This window comes from Polypterus senegalus, chromosome 1 (genome assembly GCF_016835505.1).
Source record: "Polypterus senegalus isolate Bchr_013 chromosome 1, ASM1683550v1, whole genome shotgun sequence".
Taxonomy (NCBI): Eukaryota; Metazoa; Chordata; class Cladistia; order Polypteriformes; family Polypteridae; genus Polypterus; species Polypterus senegalus.
Window position 1 is genome coordinate 300,078,153 of NC_053154.1, and position 21,439 is coordinate 300,099,591.

General features: G+C 41.4%; 1 protein-coding gene across 1 annotated transcript in view; it reads right to left on the reverse strand.

Annotated features, from left to right (window-relative positions):
- Window positions 1-21,439, reverse strand: part of LOC120514507 (solute carrier family 2, facilitated glucose transporter member 5-like) — a 78,660-nt gene that overhangs the window by 15,839 nt on the left and 41,382 nt on the right. Inside the window, exons 7-8 of the mRNA XM_039734922.1 lie at window positions 18,972-19,159; window positions 14,021-14,131 (exon numbers count right to left, since the gene is read on the reverse strand). Of these exons, the coding sequence (XP_039590856.1) occupies window positions 14,021-14,131; window positions 18,972-19,159 (299 nt within the window). The remainder of the gene's footprint in view (window positions 1-14,020; window positions 14,132-18,971; window positions 19,160-21,439) is intronic.

Here is a 21,439-nt window from a genome sequence, read left to right on the forward strand (position 1 = left end):
TAATGGTGTTTTCATTTGAGAACCTTGATTCAGCAAGCTCTCTGGCACTTTTAGTATTAGCTTTGAATTTTACTTGCACCATGTACTAGTCAAACATGTGTCCTGTTGAACTTCTATGTGCGTATAACAGAGATTATTTGTCTTTCCTTCTGATAGCATTGCAATGGTTTTGTATGAGTGCTGGGAGTCATGCATGCCCAGCTGTATACATGGGACAAACATCTAAAACACTCCCATAAACACACACGCTATACATATACACACACACATGTCCATAGTATTGGACCAAATATTTGCAAATTCTCTCTTATGCGATCAACATTTTGACCCTGGGGCTACCTTATACATTTAACAAGACACATGCTCCAAAAATGACACTTTATAACATAATGGTTTACTGCATTTGTCTTGCAGCTATTGCACCATTTCAAATGCCCACATTTTACAGACTGTGTTATCCTGCTGCAGGTCTTAATTAGCAGAGATAAACTAAGTTTATTCTAGCAAGTTTATTCTACCATCTTATTACACCAAAAAAGAAAATTTAGTATAAGTAGACTTTTGTCATTCATTGTATAACACTTGCTTGTTCTGCCAGGTACTTTGGTGTCATCCACTCAGTCAGAGGTGCTATCTGTACAAATAAAATCACAATTGTTCATTTGTTCACCAATCACGCAAAAAAAAAAAAAAAAAGACAAACCAGTTTTCACAAAGGTTTTCATGTATGTTGCCATTGATCCAACTTAAAATGGCACACTGGGGAGCGGGGTTGTATTGTGAGGGGAGCAGCCCCAGGGCACTCCTGCTGCTTGATGGGAGGACATCATCATCAGCACATACAAATAGCCAAATTTCCAAAAGACAGTTTTTACCGGTTTATTTATACCCAAGAAGCATGCCTGCTACTTTGACTAGCATTCTATAAAAATGAAATGATTGGAATTCCACTGTTGGGGCAACAACTAAAACAAGAGAGGAACTCACCCCAGAAAAATGGGTGTCAGCTGACTGCATAAGATGCAAAATGTGAACACACACACATTTCTGTCAATTTGATCCTGCCAGTCAAGTCCCTACAGAATTCTGGGAGAAAACTACACTACACCGAAACAGAAAATGTGGCAAAGTTGCACCAACCAACCTCCGTAACCAACATATCATCAAAGTGGCTCTCAGTACCACAAAACGAGCATCTAGCTAATGGACAAGCGCCGATTACCCTCTTGATTTTTGAATGGCTGTATGCTCAACAAATTCAGGTCTGAAGGTGTAAAGTAAGAATTTATGATAAATTCAGAGCCTGGATTATGGCTGGTACAAGAAACGACATTTTACAATACATTAAGAGATCAACTAATCAGTAAATGGACAAAATATATAATAAAAAATAAATGAAATAGACATCTAGGTGGAAAATACAAATAAAACGTATTAAGCTTTAAAGAGATAAAGTGCCTATAAAAAGGTGTTCACCCCCTTTGAGCTTTTTACATTTTATTGTCATATACCTTTAAATCAAAGTGGATTTAATTTGGCTTTTTTTTCTTAAATATCTAATTATTGCTTTAGGTCAAATTCTTCCGAGTGATTTTACTGGCACATTGACACAGACAAACATACTGTACAGACATCATTAACAAAGTGTATATATAGAGTTTATACTGTATACTGCAGAGCCTCAATCTCTTGATGCAACTCCAAAGGCACCAGCCCAAGGTTCAAAGCAAGCCTTTTATTCTGATTAAATACCTTAAACAGACTTTTTTTTTTGTTTAATAACAAGGCACTGCAAAAACGTGTTCTCTTTCATTCATTTCTTCTCAGTTTCTCTACTCATCCAAGATGAACTTTGACCTCCTCTCTGCTCCTTGAGTGGCTGCTTTTATGCCAGAGCCAGTAGTACTTATTGCATCCAGGAAGCACTTCTGGGCAAGATCACAAAGCAAGGGAGTCCACTCCCAGCAGCACCCTCTGACAGCACCTGAGTAACCCAATCAAGGTCGGGTGCACATCCAACCCTTAAACAGACCCCCCATTGATATGGCTGGCCAGCCAGCCAATCAAGGGAACAGAACATAACTTGGATGGGATTTCTGGTCCATCTATTATATTATCCTTCCACACCAGCCTCGTGGCTGCAGGAAGAAATGCTACACTTTTTCCTCAGGATGCCCAACTGCTTGATGCATCCATACTCATGGCCTTCATGCCTGGTAAGGGAACACCTAGCACTTCAACCAGGACACAAGCCCATCTGTAACTATAATATCTCTATATTTTTACACACACGCACACTTTTTATGTGGTTTAACAGAACACGTAAGCTGGTGAGCTATCCTGCAGAATTGGCTCTTTAAAGACAACTAAAGAGTCAGAAGTGCAGGGGCTTCTACAGGAAATTCAAATCTGGTGATTAAGAGAACACATATAGGGCTACCTGACTCCAGAGGCGACTCTGGGCTTGACTGGAAGTATTCCATGGATGGAAATAAAAGCCCGTAAATTGCCTATTAAGTGTGACAGAAAGTGTCAGACAAAGGCAGAACTGGCAGGGCAAGCAAAAAATGAGACAGGAGGAGAGAAGGCACTTGATTGGTACTACATTGAGAAGCACCTAAAAGACGAGACATAGTAGCCATTTAGGCAGGCCTTGAGAGGTAGTCATGTTGTGGTTTTCTAGTTTGTGCTTTCTCAGGGTTCATCGTTCTCTGTATTTTGTGCTTGAGAGGCACCATTTGGGCTTTTCTTTAGACTCCTTGGTATTTGCCTGGGTGCAGAAGACTGCCATCAGGGCTCGATCTTATTATATTATATACATAGATAATATTGTATGCACAGAAATATATGAGATATAAACATCATATAATTACACATATTCATAAATACACATACATTATACTGTACATACATATGCATATTTACAATTCCAATACATGCACTGCATTTATAAATGCACACTGACTAAACATTTATGTATGGATGACATTATGAATGGACTGCAGCCCTAAACACATTGGTACTAGAGTCTGAATACTGACTTAGGGATGCAGTTATAATCCATTACATTTCAGGCCGGTATATCAAGCAAAGATGACTTTTCGGTCTGAGTGAATGCTGTGTCAGGACAGCTCATTTGATTAACGTTGTGCCTAGAATGTTGATGACAATTAATTTCCTGGTCTATGGGCAACGTGTTGAACAAGATAAGCTGAAAAGACGACTTGCAACAAATAAACAACACACTAAACTTCTACATCCATGACCTTTTGTCTTCCAGGAGGAGAGATGGGGATGATTCACAGAAACAGACAGGAAAAAAACAGACATAAAAAAAAAAAAGTTGTAAAAAGCTGACAGCAGAACGAATTGCTGTAATTTTATAACCAATCTCTTGGTCTCCTTAGGGTGCCATTTGCCTGCCCACTAAGGCCCAATCTAGGCTGACAGGACTATGAGTTCTCTTGACTAAGTGCGGGCTTACTGCTTGGCTCTTTGTAACCAAGTGCTAATCACCGTACTAGCCACCAAGCAAAGCGTTCACAGTGGGGCTTTTTTCATGGTTTGGGATGGACGGGTAGCATTGAGAGAGGAATAAAAAAAATGTGCCAGGCAAAAAACAGAGTGGCATATAAATCCCCGTTAAGAAGCAGAATCTGTCAAAAAATAGGGCATAGCTGAAATGGAAGACAGACTGGGTGGTAAGGGGGGCAAAAGTACAATGAAAAATTAAAAGTAGCTACACTCAAATGTTTACTCCACACCCATCTTTTTGTCTTTATAAAACTGTGAAAACTTCAAAATTATTCTGCACTTACTTTCTCAGTCCCTTGCAGACCATTCATGGAAAATCCTGCAGGGTTCCGGTGCCACTGATGAGGCCACTTCCGGTCTCGGCATATAAAGCCGCCGTCTTTAGCAAACAAAATCAGTTCTGTTGTGGACTCGTACTTGTGAACATCTTGCAATTGTTTAACTTTTTTCCAGCCAAGGCACATTACATGGGTGGCTGCCCCAAACCTTTTGATGACTTTGTGTTGTTTTTATGACAGTGGCATTTTCTACAGGATGCTTAAAGCCCAGAAGAAAGCGGGACAAGATCTAAAGTATAATACCGGGGCAGAGTTTCCGAGTGGGGGGTTCGTCCTGTGATCTGGAAAGACCCGGTACAGGCTCTGCTCCCAATATATACGACTGGGCTAATAATGAAACAAAGGGAGTGTGTGGGAGAGACACAAAGGAGTGGGCTGGTTCCTAAGGGGAAAACAAAGGGGGTTTATTATGCTCTCCCAGAGGAGAGAGCTGTTCACCCCACTGGGGTCAAGATCCAAGCTAAATGTGGGGTATCCCCAGGCCAGCAGATAGAAAAATTTAAAAAATTGGGAATTCGACCCAGACCGGTTGACCCAGGAGCAAGCATTTGCTCTCTTGGAATAAGTGGCACAATGGCTGCGGCCTTTCGAATGTACTACATTCCAGATCATGCAGCAGGTAGCCTGCTTCCTGTTACTGAAGAATATTCCCAAATATCTCACCCAGCCAGTCTGGTGAGACTTTAAAAACATGGAGGAGCTTATCAAGCTCATAGAAACATCTAAGACAGCCTTGAGAGAGCAGAACGGTCCTCTAGTGGACACCCTGGGGATTACGTCCCACAAACTCTGCCTCTTTCATGCAAACCGGAGCCTATTCCGAAGTCCCTGGGCCTGTGGGTGTGCAACTTACTTGGAAATGAGGAGGAGAGAGAAAGGAGGTTTATGTGCGCTTACAAACCCCTGACGATATCACATACAGGAGTAGTATTTGTAAATGGGTTTAGAGTTGAAGCACTCTTTTATTCAGGCAGCAACATTTCCACTGTTGATCACCGATATGTACTATCACAACAGTGGATTAAAGTAAAGACCAGTATAACGTGCATACATTGAGAAATACGAAAATATAAAACTGCCCTATGTTTCATCAGCCATGGAGGATCGCTAAAAAAATTCCCTGTAGCGGTCCTCCCCTGGTCTAACAATTAATGCGGTGTAGTATGGACTACCCTCATTTATAATTTTTATAATTTAGGCCTAGTTATAGACAGGAATGACCCAACTAAAGCGGTCTCCACGTCATGTAATCAGCCAGCGGAGAGAGATACAGAAGTTCGAGAGGTGGATGGGGAGATTCCTAGGGCCTCATGTATAACGCTGTGCGTAGAATTCGCACTATAACATGGCGTAAGCACAAAAGCCGGAATGTGCTTACGCACAGAAAAATCCAGATGCAGGAATCTGTGCGTACTCCAACTTCCACGTTCTTCCGCTACATAAATTCCGATCAGCGTGAAAACTAACGCTCATGCACGCGCATTATGTAACGCCCCAAATCCTCCCAGAATTACGCCTCTTTGAATATGCAAATCAATATAAATCGCCCTTAAGCGCAGCCTTCTGTGAAAAGACAATGGGAAAATATAAGAATTTCAGCGAATACCAAGTGGAGGCAAAGGTAAAACATACTATTTGTTTAATTAAACCGTAGTATAGTCAACAAAAGGAAGTTGATCGAGTGACATAGCGTGTCGGAGAAACTTGAAAGCTCACGTTCACAAAATCACACAGTGCCGGAAATAAAAAAAGAAGTCACATATCAAAATCGCTGTGAAAAGCCAAGTTGTAGCCCACTGTCTGAGTGTCATATGAAAGCTTATTAGGGTACAGAGAAAAAAAAAGGCAAACAGTGGGGAAAAAGCACGAAATGTCCACTTCAATCTCGAAATTTCCACTTTATTAACGTAGTTTATTTTGTCATTAAAACAGAACATAATAAACTTCATCTTAAAATCATTTAACCAGTTTCTCAAATCACATCGCAATTAAAGACCATTATATTGTTACAAGTTAATTACAATCAGATGCATTACACTTATAAACAATATACAGTTAGTTTCAGTATATTTTTAAAGCCGTGTCAGGAAAATAAAGAGTAATCACACAAGAACAGTAGCACTGCTTTGACGCTGTGTGCCACCAGTCTGCAAAACCGAGTGGAGAACTTGCGTACGACAAGGTATGAGGTACCGTGGAAAAGTGCGTGGCTTTACGCCAAGTGTAGGTTTTATACATCGCGATTTGAACGTGGAAAAGTTCTTACGCAACATTTCTGTGCGTACGCACCATTTATACACGAGGCCCCTGGACCGTTGCAGGTGGAAACGTCATCACCCATGTCTCAATGAGCCAGAAGGATTCCCCGGCCCTTGAGGTCTGACCGGACACTCTCTCCGAGATGCAATTTCAATTTAGAGAGACACCGGCTTATTTCAGATGGGAGCAGTGGCACGATGACTCCCTGAAATTAGCAAAAAATGCAGTGGTACTAGTCAGTGGCCAACGCACTCATCAGCCCATGCCACATGGTCCTCAGTTTGTGATAGAAAATGACCAATTATATCAGGTAATGGAGCATGAGGGGGAGGTGCGGAAGCTGTTGTTAATCCCACGAACCTACCGGTGGCAGGTCTGTGAATTGGCACACACCCACCTCCTAGGAGGCCATTTGGGCAGAGGAAAAACTTGAGCGTATTAAGGTCCAATTTTATTGGCTGGGAATTAATGAGGAGGTTCGCCGTTTTTGCTTCTCTTATCCCGAGTTGCAATTATGGCAAATTCCTAGGAAGGAAAGAGCTCCTCTCGTTCCCCTTCCCTTGATTGATGTCCCCTTCGAGTGAAATGAGGTCAATATAGTAGGACCCCTAGAACCCCTTAGCTCCGAAGACATAAATATATATTAGTCCTCGTGAATTATGCTGCTCGATATCCAGAGGCTGTTCCCTTGTGCTCAGCCATGTCTAAGGCTATCACAAGGGAACTTGTAGGGGTCTTTGCATGAGGTGGCATCCTTAAGGAACTCCTTACGGACCAAGGGATGCTTTTTGCCTCAGAGACATTAAAGGAGACTGCCAAGTTACTTAAAATAAAGCACTTAAAGACTGCGGTTTATCATACTCAAACCAACAATCTAGTCGAGAGGTGTAACCAGACTCTCAAACAAATGCTTTGCAAGGTGGTCAGCGGGTATGGAAGGAACTGGGATCAGTTCCTCCACCTTATATTCTTTGCCTATCGGGAAGTTCCACAAGCCTCAAAGGGGTTCTTGCCTTTCGATTTATATATTTTGAATTATATGGATGACAACCTTTGGGAATATTGGATACTTTCAAAGAAGGATGGGAAGGAGAGGCTCTTACCTCTACCAATATATTACAATAGATCGCGCAGTTACGCAACTGATTTGGAATAAATTCAACCTATATTAAAAAGTCATATGGAAGAGGTGCAAGCAGCACAGGCCCACTATTATGACAGTGGTATGACCCTCTGAGAATTCCATCCGGGGGATTGTGTCATGGTTTTTGTTCCTACCTCCCATTCTAAATTGCTAGCCCATTGGCAAGGCCCATATGAAGTTATGGAAAGGAAAGGACTTGGCAATTATTTGGTGAAATAACCCAATTGTCGGCAAAGCAAGCGAGTATATCATATAAATCTGCTGAAGCCATGGAAGGAAAGGGATACTGATCTCTCCTCGTCAGGAGGGACCCCTCTGATTGCACACATTGTGATAGAGCCTGGGGTTATTGTTTGAGAGCGCCCCTATTGTCTTCCCGAGGCAAAAGAAAGCAGAAGTGGAGCTTGAAATCAAGCGCATGTTGGAAATAAGATTATACAGGAAAGTCATACTCTCTGGTCCGATAGTCTTGGTTAGTAAGTCTGACAGGAGTTGGAGGTTTTGCAATGACTTCCATCAAGTATCCCAATTTGATGCTTATCCAATGCCATGAGTGGACGACTTCCTCGAGATGCTTGGACACGTAAATTATTTGACCATGCTTGACATGACTAAGGGGTACAGGCAGGTTCCTTTAACAGACTCCACTAAGGTTAAGACCCCTAGTGGATAATGGCAGTATTGTGCCCTTTCATTCAGGTTACATGCGGCTCCTGCAACTTTCCAGTGTCTGGTGGATAAAGTGCTCTGCCCTCATAATGCATATAGTGCTGCCTACTTGGATGACATTGTCATCTATTCCAGCACCTGAAAGGAACACATACAGCAGGTCAGAGCGGTATTGTGGACCCTGGGTAAAGCCGGACTTAGGATCAATCCAAAAAAATGCTTTTTTGGGTTGAAAGAAGCTAAATATTTACGATACCCCAACCCACCAGGTAGCCTAAAGCTACGGTGCTCAAAAGTACATGGCCATATTGAAATGGCCCTATTAGTGAATTAAACAGCAAGTCCAAGCATTTCCTGTTTTTTTTTTTTTTGGTTCTTTATTTCACCTTATACAATTTCTTGCATTAGGAATTTGTTAGTTTTCGCATACCCCTTGGGGTCAGAGCGCAGGGTCAGCCATTGTACACTGCCCCTGGAGCAATTGCAGGTTAAGGGCCTTGTTCAAGGGCCCAGGAGAGTAGGATCTCTTTTGGCAGTGACGGGGATTCAAACCGGCAACTTTCAGGATACCAGCGCAGATCCTTAGCCTCAGAGCCACCAGCTGCCTATTTAGTATTGCTTTCGGTTTGTACCTAGGTTTTTGGAGAGAGTGGCGCCCTTGAGTGATTTAACATAGAAGAGGGCCCCTAACAATGTGTTATGGACTGATTTTGTGCATTTTGTGACCTAAAACAGGCCCTTACGTCAGCACCAATATCTAAAGCACCTAACTTTTCATTTCCTTTCATTCTCATGTTCTTCGGACACAGGCCCTGGGTGCAGTGCTGAGCCAAAGCTTCAATGGTGTTGAACGCCCCGTCATGTACCGGAGCCGGAATCTGTTGGATCAAGAGAGCAGGTATGCAGCGGTGGAAAGGGAAGCCCTTGCGATTAAATGGGCGATTACGCAGTTGAGGTACTACCTCTTGGGCTGGGAATTTACTCTTGTGACAGATCATGCACCCCTACAGTGGATGGCCCTACACAAAGAGTCGAATCCGCAGGTCACTAGGTGGAACTCCAACCGTATATGTTTTCGCTTATCTATCTAACTTTCTCTCTTTCCTAGGTGATGAAGCGAAAGTAGAAGCAGACAATGGCCGACAGTGAGATGAATCGCGTTGCCGTCGTCATCGAAGAACTCCAGGTACTCGACAAACAGATTCAGAAACTCCTGTCCAGACGAAGGTACCTCAGAGACTCGAAGGTTCGGCTGCTGGACAAACCACACTCAACAACTGAAGTTGGCGTAACATCAACCCCACCTCATGCCACTCAAGTCCAAGGGCAAGTAAGCTTCACCCCCGCGCCTCGTAGCAGCAACGACAACGCTGATGAAGACCTCGACGGGTTTCAGCTTTGCAGGCGGGGGTTCAAGGCTAGAACACCTCCATCGGCACAGGCGAGCATCCCAATTTAGAACCGATTCGACCCTCTCCGCGTCTCCAATCTGCCTTCCACCCCGGGTGATGTAATCGTGGTAGGTGATTCGATTGTACGAAACCTGAATATCACGTGCCCTAATTGAAAATCCTTTGTTTCTTGTTTTCCCGGTGCTCAAGTTCGAGATGTGATGAGGCGGGCGCCGACCTTCTACGAGAAGCACAAGAGGGCAATTGGATCCATTATTCTACACGCCGGCGTAACGACATAAGGCACCGAGTCGGAGGTTCTCAAGGCTGACTTCGCAGCACTAGTTGAAGACACGAACGAGAGGACCCCATCCGCAAAAATCTTCATCTCGGGTCCACTACCTCTCGTCAGACGATCGAATGAATACTACAGTCGTCTGCTGGGTTTAAACAACTGGCTGAGAGGCTTCTGCGAGACTCAAGACATCGGGTTTATAGACAACTGGGATCTTTTTTGGGAAAGGCCGCGCTTCTTCAAGCGGGATGGACTGCATCCTTATAGATTTGGCGCCCGGGTCCTCTCCGAAAACATTGCTAAGGTAATTCGTCTATCTTGACTGTCTACTTCTACTTTTAACCCCTTCCGTAATGCTACTGCTTTGATAGGACATAATGGCTTAACAGAGTCTTCCGTTAAAGTGCACAACATTAATAATCTAATAACAAATCTTAATGCACGTAAAAAATCTAGGCAGTGCGGCATAAACACCAATAATTTAATTGAAATTACTACTTCAGATCAACACTGCATTAAGACTATAAAAACGGATTGTAGATTACATAAAAAGTACACACAGAGCGGCGTTAACAAAAATAACTTAATTTTGGTTCCAATTACCAATAACACACATAAAATTCAGCTCTGCCCTTCAGAAACATTAAATATGGCACTATTAAATGTTAGAGCTTTAACTAACAAGACATTTTTTATAAACGATCTTATTAGTGATAGAAACATTGATTTTATTGCACTAAATGAAACATGGCTTAACTCAAATGGCGCGGCTGTTTTAATCGAATCTGCGCCTCCGGATTACAGTTTTACTCGTGCAGACCGCCAGGGGAAAAAGGGGGGCGGATTGGCAAACATTTACTCGAGCCGATTAAAATGTAAAGATGTTAGTTTTGGTAAATTTAAGTCCTTTGAGTATCTCGCCGTTGTTATTCATGGACCTCCTAAATATAACGCGTCTTTCTTTGAGGAATTCTCTGACTTAATGTCAATTTTAATTACAAACTAGGACGCATTCTTAATAGTCGGCGACTTTAACTTTCATATCGACAATCAGTGTGACCAAAAGGTAAAGGAATTCATGAACCTCCTGGACTCTTTTGATTTGAGGCAGCTCGTTAATCAGCCTACACATAAAGCAGGTCATACGTTAGACTTAGTGATTACTAAAGGACTTAAAGTTGATATAAAGCAGGTCATTGATCTGGTCTATCAGACCATTTCCTTCTACTATTTAATATAGAAATAAAGATAGAAAACACTAATGAGAAGCATTTTGTTAAAAAACGCTTCTTTGACTCATCAGCAGCTTTAAAACTTAAAAACATTCTAAGCAATCAGTCCGTTTATAATGCCAACTATAATAGCGAGGATAATGTAAATAGTAAAGTGGAAAACTTCAATTCTAAAGTAAGAGCTGCTGTTGACATAGTTGCACCTGAAAAGACAGTTAAAAAATCTTCTAGCATTGTTATTCCATGGAAGACCCAAAGAGTGTCTGATTTAAAAAGAACATGTCGTAGAGCTGAGCGTAAATGGAGGAAAACTAAACTAACTATCCATTATGAGATATTGAAGTTAAAATAACAGAATACAATAACACAGTCCGGCTTGAGAGGCACTGCTATTTCTCTAATATTATAAATAACAATGCTAGTAATCCCAGAGTCTTATTTTCTACAATTGATCGTCTGTTAAACCCAGGTAACACAAAGGAATGCCCCAGAATACTTCCAGTGAAACCTGTGAGAACATTGCTGTATTTTTCAATCAAAAATTAATGATATTAGAGATAACATAGTATATCTCCCCAACACTGCAGAACCTCCAAAGCCCCGGTACTCCATTATAAACAAATTAAATGCTTTCACCAGGATAGATTTACCTGAATTACATAGTATAATCTCTCAACTGAAACCCTCCACCTGCGTCCTTGACCCAATACCAACAAGGTTTTTCAAAGAAATATCAGGCGTGCTAATTGACAATATTCTGAAATAGTTAATTGTCATTAGATACGGGGTCTTCCAGACTGTCTTAAGACTGCTGTAGTTAAACCCCTCTTAAGAAACATAATCTTGACCCTCTGCCTTTGAAAATTTTAGACCCATCTCTAACCTGCCCTTCTTAAGTAAAATTCTAGAGAAGGCAGTCATTATGCAGTTAAATGACCACCTCAATAAACATGCTATTCTTGATAAATTTCAGTCAGGTTTTAGAACAAATCACAGCACAGAAACTGCACTCGTTAAAGTAGTAAATGACTTTGGGTAAATGCAGACAGAGGCCATTTATCTGTTCTCATCCTCTTAGATCTGAGTGCTGCATTTGACACCATTGATCACAATATTCTTAGAAATCGCCTTAGTCAATGGGTGGGCCTCTCTGGCAGTGTCTTAAATTGGTTTGAATCCTACCTGGCAGGGAGAAAATTCTTTGTGAGTTGTGGTAATAATCTCAAAGACACATGATATCCATATGGTGTTCCACAAGGCTCTATCCTGGGTCCGCTGCTTTCTCAATCTACATGCTTCCGTTAGGTCAGATTATCTCAGGTTACAACGTGAGCTACCACAGCTATGCTGATGACACACAGCTGTACTTATCAATAGCACCTGATGACCCGACTCTCGATTCACTAACACAATGTCTTACTGGTATTTCTGAATGGATGAATAGTAATTTTCTCAAACTAAATAAAGAGAAAACTGAAATTTTAGTAATTGGCAATAATGGATTCAATGAGGTTATCAGAAATAAACTTGATGCATTAGGATTAAAAGTTAAGACGGAAGTAAAAACTTAGGGGTAACTGTTGACTGTAATCTGAATTTTAAATCACATATTCATCAGACCACTAGGACAGCATTTTTCACTTAAGAAACAAAGCAAAAGTTAGACCTCTTATATCATTGAAAGATGCTGAGAAATTAATTCACGCTTTTGTGTTCAGTAGACTAGATTACTGTAACGCACTCCTCTCAGGACTACCCAAAAAGACATAAATCATTTGCAACGAGTGCAGAATGCAGCTGCTAGAATCCTAACTAGGAAAAGAAAATCCAACACATTTCTCCAGTTTTGATGTCACTACACTGGTTGCCTGTGTCATTCAGGATTGACTTTAAAATTCTGCTTATGGTTTATAAAGCCTTAAATAATCTCGCTCCATCTTATATATCGGAATGTCTGACACCTTATATTCCAAATCGTAACCTTAGATCTTCAAATGAGTGTCTCCTTATAATTCCAAAAGCTAAACTTAAAAGAAGTGGTGAGGCTGCCTTCTGCTGTTATGCACCTAAAATCTGGAATAGCCTGCCAATAGGAATTCGCCAGGCTGATACAGTAGAGCACTTTAAAACACTGCTGAAAACACATTACTTTAACATGGCCTTTTATAACTTCACTTTAACTTTAACTTTAACTTAATCCTGATATATGATCAATTCATAATAACTATTCACAGTGGCTCAAAATCCGTACTGACCCCTACTCTCTTCTGTTTCTTTTTCCGGTTTCTTTGTGGTGGCGGCCTGCACCACCTCCACCTACTCAAAGCTTCATGATGGACTGAAAGCCAGAAGTCTACATGACCATCATCATCAAGTCCTTACATGAAAACCCTAAATACAAAGAGGACTGTTTGACTTATGTTAGGTAGATTGCCCAGAGGGGACTGGGCGGTCTCTTGGTCTGGAATCCCTACAGATTTTATTTTTTTCTCCAGCTTTGGAGTTTTTTTTTTTCTGTCCACCCTGGCCATCGGACCTTACTTATTCTATGTTAATTAATGTTGACATGTTTATTTTTTATTGTGTCTTCTATTTTTCTATTCAATTTGTAAAGCACTTTGAGCTACATTTTTTTTTGTATGAAAATGTGCTATATAAATAAATGTTGATTGATTGATTGATTGGCTTGTTCATTGTAACACACGTGCGATTTGGAGGCAGCTAAAAGGGCCTGAATTTAAGTAATTCCACACCAGACCAGGAGGGCGGTGAGGTGCACTGACTTTCTTTCTCAATCTGTTACAGACCATGCACAGGAAATCCCGCAGGGATCCGGCGCCACTTCCGAGGGGTACTGATGACATGACGTCCGGTTCCAGTGCCACTGATGACATGACGCCCGGTCTCATCACATAAAGCTGCCATCTTTAGGAGCCAAAATCAGATCTGTTTTGGACTCGTACTTGTGAACATCACACAATTATTTAACCCTTTTGCAGCCAAGGCACATTTTACAGGTGGCTGCCCCAATCCTTTTTGCCGACTTCGAGTCGTTTTTGTGACAACTGATACAACAAAATGGACTCATCAGTTAAATATGCAGAGCTGCCTCCTCACCCGAATAAAGATCACAGTTCACAAGGAAATGTTCAACTCACCCCAATAAGCCCTGCAATGACCTCAATAGCTCCTGTCCCAACTGTCGTGTACTGGATTTGAGGTTTGGGAATGCCAGCATTCTCAAAAATAGTATTGGTGTAAAACCAGATCTGAAAAATAGACAGTAAAGGACAAATGTTTTACATTAACAAAGTTTTACTTTAAACCAAGTATGGACTCAGCAGCACAAAGGTCATACTCTGCAGTTCATGAAGATTAGGAGTTGTTTACCTTGGAAAGAATGAAAAGAATTGCCTTTAACCAACAGTAAAATTCTGCTTAAAACAGAGTACCATAGGATGTCCAGGATTTATAAATACTCATGCATTCAATACCGTCTGAGCTCTGCCTGATACCTGCTTTAGGTATCTATGCTCTGCACTCTTGGTGTCAATGAAGGAACCTCATAATCATCCAGTGATTCGACTGATTATTTAATGAAGGTAAAAACCATGACAACAGCACCAAAAGCAGGTGTTTTTTTTGGCCAAACAAAATTCCTAAATCCAGATTGTGGAATAACTTCTTAACAAAATGTGTGTATTTATCGAGAATCAAGTTTTGTAATTTCTTAAACTGCAAGAGGAGTACACCATGATATGTTTAATATAAATTTCCTTATTTTGTTCGACTGTTAATGACAAATATGTTCTGAAGCTTTTCAGAAAGGCAGATGTGTCGAGGTAAGGTTGTTCTACTCACCAATTATGGTGGCAGAGGGTGGTGGTGGTGTTGCTTGCGTAAGGTAATTGACTTGCAAGTATTTCACTGTACTCTGTACACATGACAATAATGACCCCCCTGTGATAACCCTTTAAATGAAACACTAAATATTATACACTTAGAGGCCACTAAATTAGATACCATTTTGAGGTGCCACTGTCACAACAGAGTGTCAGTTGCTACGAAGCGCACATCTAGAAGTGATGTTAACATCATTGTCGCAATGCAATGATAAGTGGCACATCAGACATGCCATTAATAGAGTTTGCAGATATTTTCAAGGTCAATGTTTCATGTGTCTGTGTAGCTTAACAGCTTTAGAATTCCAGGTACTTTTCTTTTGCTTCTGTTTTCATCACTGCATTTCTTTGATTAGCAAATTGGCTGTGACAAATAATAGGACAGATCTTTGGCTTTGTTTAACGTTTCTGCTCCCGTCACCTTTATTTCTCCAAAAGCCTTTACTTGTGTAAGGTGTAACATAAAACACAGTTTTGTATTTCCAAATAAACTGAAATTACTGTCACAAAACAAGCATGGCTCCACAAATGTGGCATGGTGCATTGCAGTACTGAAAGAATCACTGAAAAAGCATACACCATGTCCATAAATGGAAGCACACGGTCAAAGACAATGCTTAAGTGACATCCACCTGGTGTTAAGAGGCCTAAAACGTGCTGTGAAGGACAGCCGGGTCCCATGCCCGGCAGGGACGCCTCTGCTGCTTATGTTCCAGGGGAGCCGCCATGGGAAGTCCAATACCTCCCCCGGGACGTTCGGTGGCAGCCTCCCTGGCCAACGGTGACTCCCCAACCACCCGCAGGGCTCCATGGGAGATGGAGTCCTCCACAGCTTGGTTGGGGCCCGGCGTGGCCGCTAGGGGGAGCTGCCTGCTTCCCACAGCCTGGCTGAACGAGCTTTCAGCCCCACCCGGAAGTGTAATTAGGACCAGGTGGTTAATCACCTGGAATGCTTCCGGGTGGGCTATAAAAGGGCCCACCCACCACCACTCGAGGAGCCAGAGTTGGGAGGAAGGAGACGAAGCTTGCCTGGGAGGAGTGGTGGAGAATTGTGGTTTGTGTTTTGTGTGGTGCTTTGGGACTGTGTTTGGGCTGTGTGGCCCGGGGAAGACGTGTCACACAGTCGAAGAAAAATAAAAGCCTGTGTGTTTTGTACACGATGCCTCTGCGTGGTCTGTGCTGGGTCGGGCGCTATATAGCACCTTTTACAGTGCCAAGAAATTTCCCAGGCAGGAGCACATATGCACAAGTGATGCAATGGATGTAAGTCGTGCTCTTTACCACCAAATTCTGACTCAACCATCACAAAAGTCACAGAAGAAATCAGGTCAGGCAAAATTTTCCAATATTCAGTCATCCAGTTTTGGAGATCATATGACCACCGCATTTACTCTAAGAGCAGGAAGGGAAAGCTAAAAGAACAGCATGTTCTCCTGCCCAGTCACTTCAACATCAGTCACACTGTCTGTTCAGAGGTGCCCTTCTGCATAGCACTGATGTGAAGAGCTGTTACTCGTGTATGTGTGGCAGCGTTTTTGTTAGGTTGAGTGAGTCTACAGGTTCTGCTCTCACTTCATATATTAGCACAATGTTGAACATTGAACAGAAAATAAACATCTTCACGATATCTGTATACTGAACATACTGAGCTGCAGCCAGAAGACTGGCTGTTTGAAGAAGAAGGCAGCCCTCAAAATGACCATGAAGTGCTGAGGGTTGTACCAAATATAATGAGTAAAATGGAATTATCAATAAATTCTCAACATTACTGAAATGTCATCTCACTATCTAAATAAAAATCGTGACACTTTCCACAGTTAAGTATTTCAAGTTTAAAACAAGTAATTATCTGTCAAACGCATCATTTAAATAAAATGGAATGAATGAATTGCTTGAGAAGGAGGAAATCTCCAGCAATAACCCAACTTAAGCGTGCACATGGCAATGCCCGACAGGGAGCCTGCAATATTCCAATTGTCAGCAGGGCGTTCTCTGGACGGCTCAAACTTTCCAATGGATTTAAGGCTGCATCATATAGTTTCAAACATTCAGGTTTACTGTCGTAGGCTCAGATTTTGTGTGGATACAGTTAATTATGAAAAGCCTACGATAGTTCAAGGTTAGAATGTATTTATTTAGCTTTCATGTGAACACAAAGCAGTGCCATATGTTCTAGAATATTCTAGCATTCCCACATTTCAAGAGAAGGAAAAGTGAGATCAAAAGGTCATAATAAGCATTTGGAATTTTTGGTCCATGTAGACAGCATAAGAACACTTATCTGCACTTCATTAGTACAACAAGTGTGAAGTTTTGAAATGCAACCAGACCTTTGGGTCCTCAGGGCTGGACTATATGTGGGAGCAAAGCTTTGTCAACTACTTGTGAGCATTCAGTTGATCTGAACTATCTGAGCCTTACTGCAGAAGTACCAGCAATCACAAGAATGAACTTAATACAAGGCGACAGTGCTGTGACAGATCTAACTATCGAAAAGTAACAAGAAGGTCTTCAACAAGCAGAGTGCTCCTGTACACTGATTGACCAAGAGGTTTAGTTTTGATCTCCTACTAAAATGGAAGAATGGAAGTTCTTGTTCCAGTGGTCTTGCGATACATTACTCAGAAATGCTCAAGCGTCTCTCCAAATGCTTTGAGAAGCTGTACTGAGTGCAATTTAGCCTTCTAGTGCATTCAGACCACTAGGCTCTGTGATTAATGTATATTAGACAACATTTCTGTCTTTACAATAATTCTAGAACATGCCCAAATGTATCATACTGTGGTATTCAATCAACATTTCACAAACACAAAGACAATCTCTAGAACCTAATCTAAGCCAGACTTAACCACTCATGATCGGAAACTTAACATAAATGCACTGTTATGAAGAATTCAATCAAAATATGTTGTGATTGCAGCCAGTCACTTATAGCAAAACCGCCATGCTCATAGTTTTCTTTTTTCCTACAATATCATTTAGCTGTGGATTAGACTACTCTTTGGGCTACTTCTGGAAATATTCAGTTTTTTTGGATTCTTTAAACATAATACATTTATCCAAGTTGCATAGAGCAGAGTCTATTCAGCATAACATCCCAATCCATACAGAGAAAATTTTTAAAAACAGAGCCCAGCCTATATAGAGAAGTGTATATCACAAGCGAGGGAGTCCTATCTAGGACCATTACATAACTGTGAATGCCCCACCACTCTGCCCAGGTACCATTTGAAAAGGGTTACCCGAATCAAGGAGGGTGGCCTGCCACCGTGTGGTATGATAAACTCTCAATTGTAGTTCAGAAGTCACAAGCTGCTTGCTTCTTCACATGAGGGGAGGGAAGTTCTCAGAAGCCCGGTGGTTTTATAGAAATCTCTCCACATAGGGATGTAAAATGGAAAAAGAAGGGACTCCTGACATTTGGGGGCTCCTTTTGGATTACTTGGCAGAGAAACGAGTATAGGCATGGGGCTGCAAGGCTGATAGAGAGCGTCAGCTGCTGTATAATACACTCCCAATTTCAGTTCAGACATTACAAGCCTGCCTGCTTGTTCACACAGAGAAGGGAAGTTCCTCTTACCTCAACTGGAGAAGCTGCCACTTCTAATGGGAAGGCGATGGATTCACAGTCAGCTTCCCTTCCATGAGGACATGAAATGGAGAGGGGGTGGGGGGGACCCAGAACAATTGCTCAGTGGACTTTTGAAAACGCATAGGTCTTCTCAATTGTTCTTTTTTGAAAATGTGATCATTTTAAGATTTTGGAATAATAGTTCACATCATGGTTGGTTTTGGGGCTTTATTGTGTACAGAACTCCCTTTTGCTGGTAAAAGTTAAAGAAGTTACATCAATATAAAAAATGGCAAAAATAGTGTGCTGAATTGATTTCTGTGTTGTGAGACAGGATATTTTGTTACAGAAGAAACTTTAGTAATTGTAATTTGTATTTTGCATTTCAAGGTGAATACTGCAGTATGGATAGCAAGGACCAATGTGTAGCCTTGAGTGAATGAGGTGGTCTGTAGTCCAGCTATGCTCCCAGTCATTGATCAACAGGCCCCACGTAATAATGCAACCGACATCCTTGTGATGCTGCCCCTCTATGAGGTCCACTTTGCAAAGTGGTGATTCACTTGTCACTACTCCCCACTACTCACATTATTTAATTAAGAAAATGTCTGTAAGATAAAAGCTTGAACTCCTTACCGCGTCGATGCCAGACAGCTGCATGCCCATGTTGATAACAATGATGGAGAGCAGCTGCCAGCGCACAGACTTGTCCAGGAAGAGATGCAGAACAGAGACAGAGTCGAGGAAGGAGAGGGAGCGCTGCTCTTCCTGCATCTCCTCAATCTCCTCTTGAATGTTGCATTTGGTCCGGTACCATTTGAGAGCTGCAGAAGGAGAAGCACACAGTCTACATGGATGTAAGGAGAGACACAGCCACTTTACAGGACAGACAGACAGAGAGAGACAGAGAGAGATCATTTGAACAAAACACAAAAAATAATGCCCAGTCCAGTCTGAAATAAAATGAAACAAACAAAAGATAAAAAAAAAAAAAAAAAATCCTTCAGCCAAAATCTCTCCTTGTTCCTTCCTCCCCTTCCCAGTTTATCGGAAAGGCTAAACAGCCCAGAAAGCTGCTGCTCCTTAAATATATTAAACACCAAAAATGTTTGGAAAAAGACTAATATACTTATTTTATACCAGGATTTATAAATTTCTTACAAATTCTAGAAAAACAACAAATTATGAACTGTTCCTTGAAGATGACAATGTAGTTTTTTTTGTAGTTTAAGGTCATGTATGGCAAAAGACTCCCAGTGCATTATGGGAGGTGATTTTTGCCATTTTTCATCGCTTAATGTTACCCCATCTGTTATTACTCTGAACATGGCTGTTAGAGGATTGGAAGCGACTTTAAATCCAAGGCGTTATGTGAGATATGCAAATAATTTTTCCCAAAATAGTCAGAGCGTTGAGCATTCCCAAAACGTGACCCAGTGATGCAGGCGTTTGATGACATCGTTCTCGATTTGGAACTTGTCCTGGATACATGTTAGACACTTTTAAATAAGACACATGATGAGCAATGTATAATTTTAAGATAAATTATGGCATGCTTTGCACAGCTTGAAGACAACTATATTTTATGGATGACCGAGTTCCATTCTTGTCTGAAATTCTAATTAAATGAATGCTTCCCCATCATCCCTTGAGATCATCCAGTGGTTGATTTCTTGAAATTTGTTTGCAAAAATCTGGAAATACTTCATCAGTGCTAGCTGGCATTGCTCCAGGGATAGATATTAGTGGGAAAGTAGACAGATTACTTTTAATGAAATTTCTAGCTTGTATAAAGAAAAAAAATGTGCTGCTGGAAGATTACATTCATGACATAGAAGTTTAAAGGACGCACGCACATACCCTATGTATAAATGCCTAAAGGACTGGGAAACTAGCGATCTCCATAAGGTGAATACTTAACAGGCCAAAAGAGGCTGCAAAACATGACTATCATGCATGGGGGCTGCCAATAAGACCACTCCAACTTAATGCACATCCAAGAATGGCACCCTATCTTATGGGTTACTGGTGATCTGGCAGTAATTAAAACAAACTGAAGCACATAGCCAAGCACACAGAGAGCGGGTGGCATTTTCATGACCTGCCAAGCAAGATGTGCTTTTACTGAGTTCCAAAGTCTCAGCGCAGAGGTCTGCTGCCCAGGAACTGAAAACACAGGTAGGCCTGTGAACACTCCTTTTTAATATGGATAGAAAAAATTAATTATACTTGTCATTAGATATAAAGAAGGTTCTGAAAAAGAAGCTCTGTAAGGTGTTGATTTCGATGTGTCGATTCTCCTAGCAAAAGTGAGATGGAGAAATGACTAACAGGACTGCCTATACCTTAAGCTGTATTTTAATGCATACAGTCAAACCTAAATTGCAAAAAAACCACCCCTTGGCACTCACAGTTTACCAAACTGTAGCTGAAAAAAAATCATGCGATGAGATTGATCTTTGGAAGAGAGATCTTTTGAAGAGAGACAGAGAACCACTTTCACGTCCTGAGATAAATGTTCGAAGTGCTGCAGGAAATGCAGATCACAAAGAAACAGCAGCAGCAGCAAGACAGTAACTGATTGAGCAAAGAGGAGGTAAACCAAACAACTGTTATTTGTTTCCCATTGTATCACCATTTAAAAGGGGTTTTGGAGGAGCGGCCGCGTCTCCTTGGGGTGCGTTCAGCTCTACTTTTCACAACGGTGCATTCTGCTGGTGGGATTTATTGGGGTAAGCGAGCAAAGTACAGATCACATGGCTCAGCAGAAGCAGCAAGCCAGCAGCTGATCGAGCAATCAGAAGGTTAAGAACACTGTGTTTGTTTCCCAATGTATCTCAGTTAGAGTTTCAGAGAAGTGGCCGCATCTCCTTGGGGTGCATTCAGCCACCCTCTGCACAACAGCACGTAGCGGTGGGGGGTTAAATGGGTTGGCGAGCGAAACAAAGGGCAAAGTCCCCTAGTTATTTAAAAAATACCTCACTTTAGAACACAATTCCATGTGGCAAATTAATACATAGTATATATATATCGACTTGAAAAATACCAAACTTATCTTTTAAGAAAAATAAATTTTAAGAGTCTATTGTATATTACATTGTTAA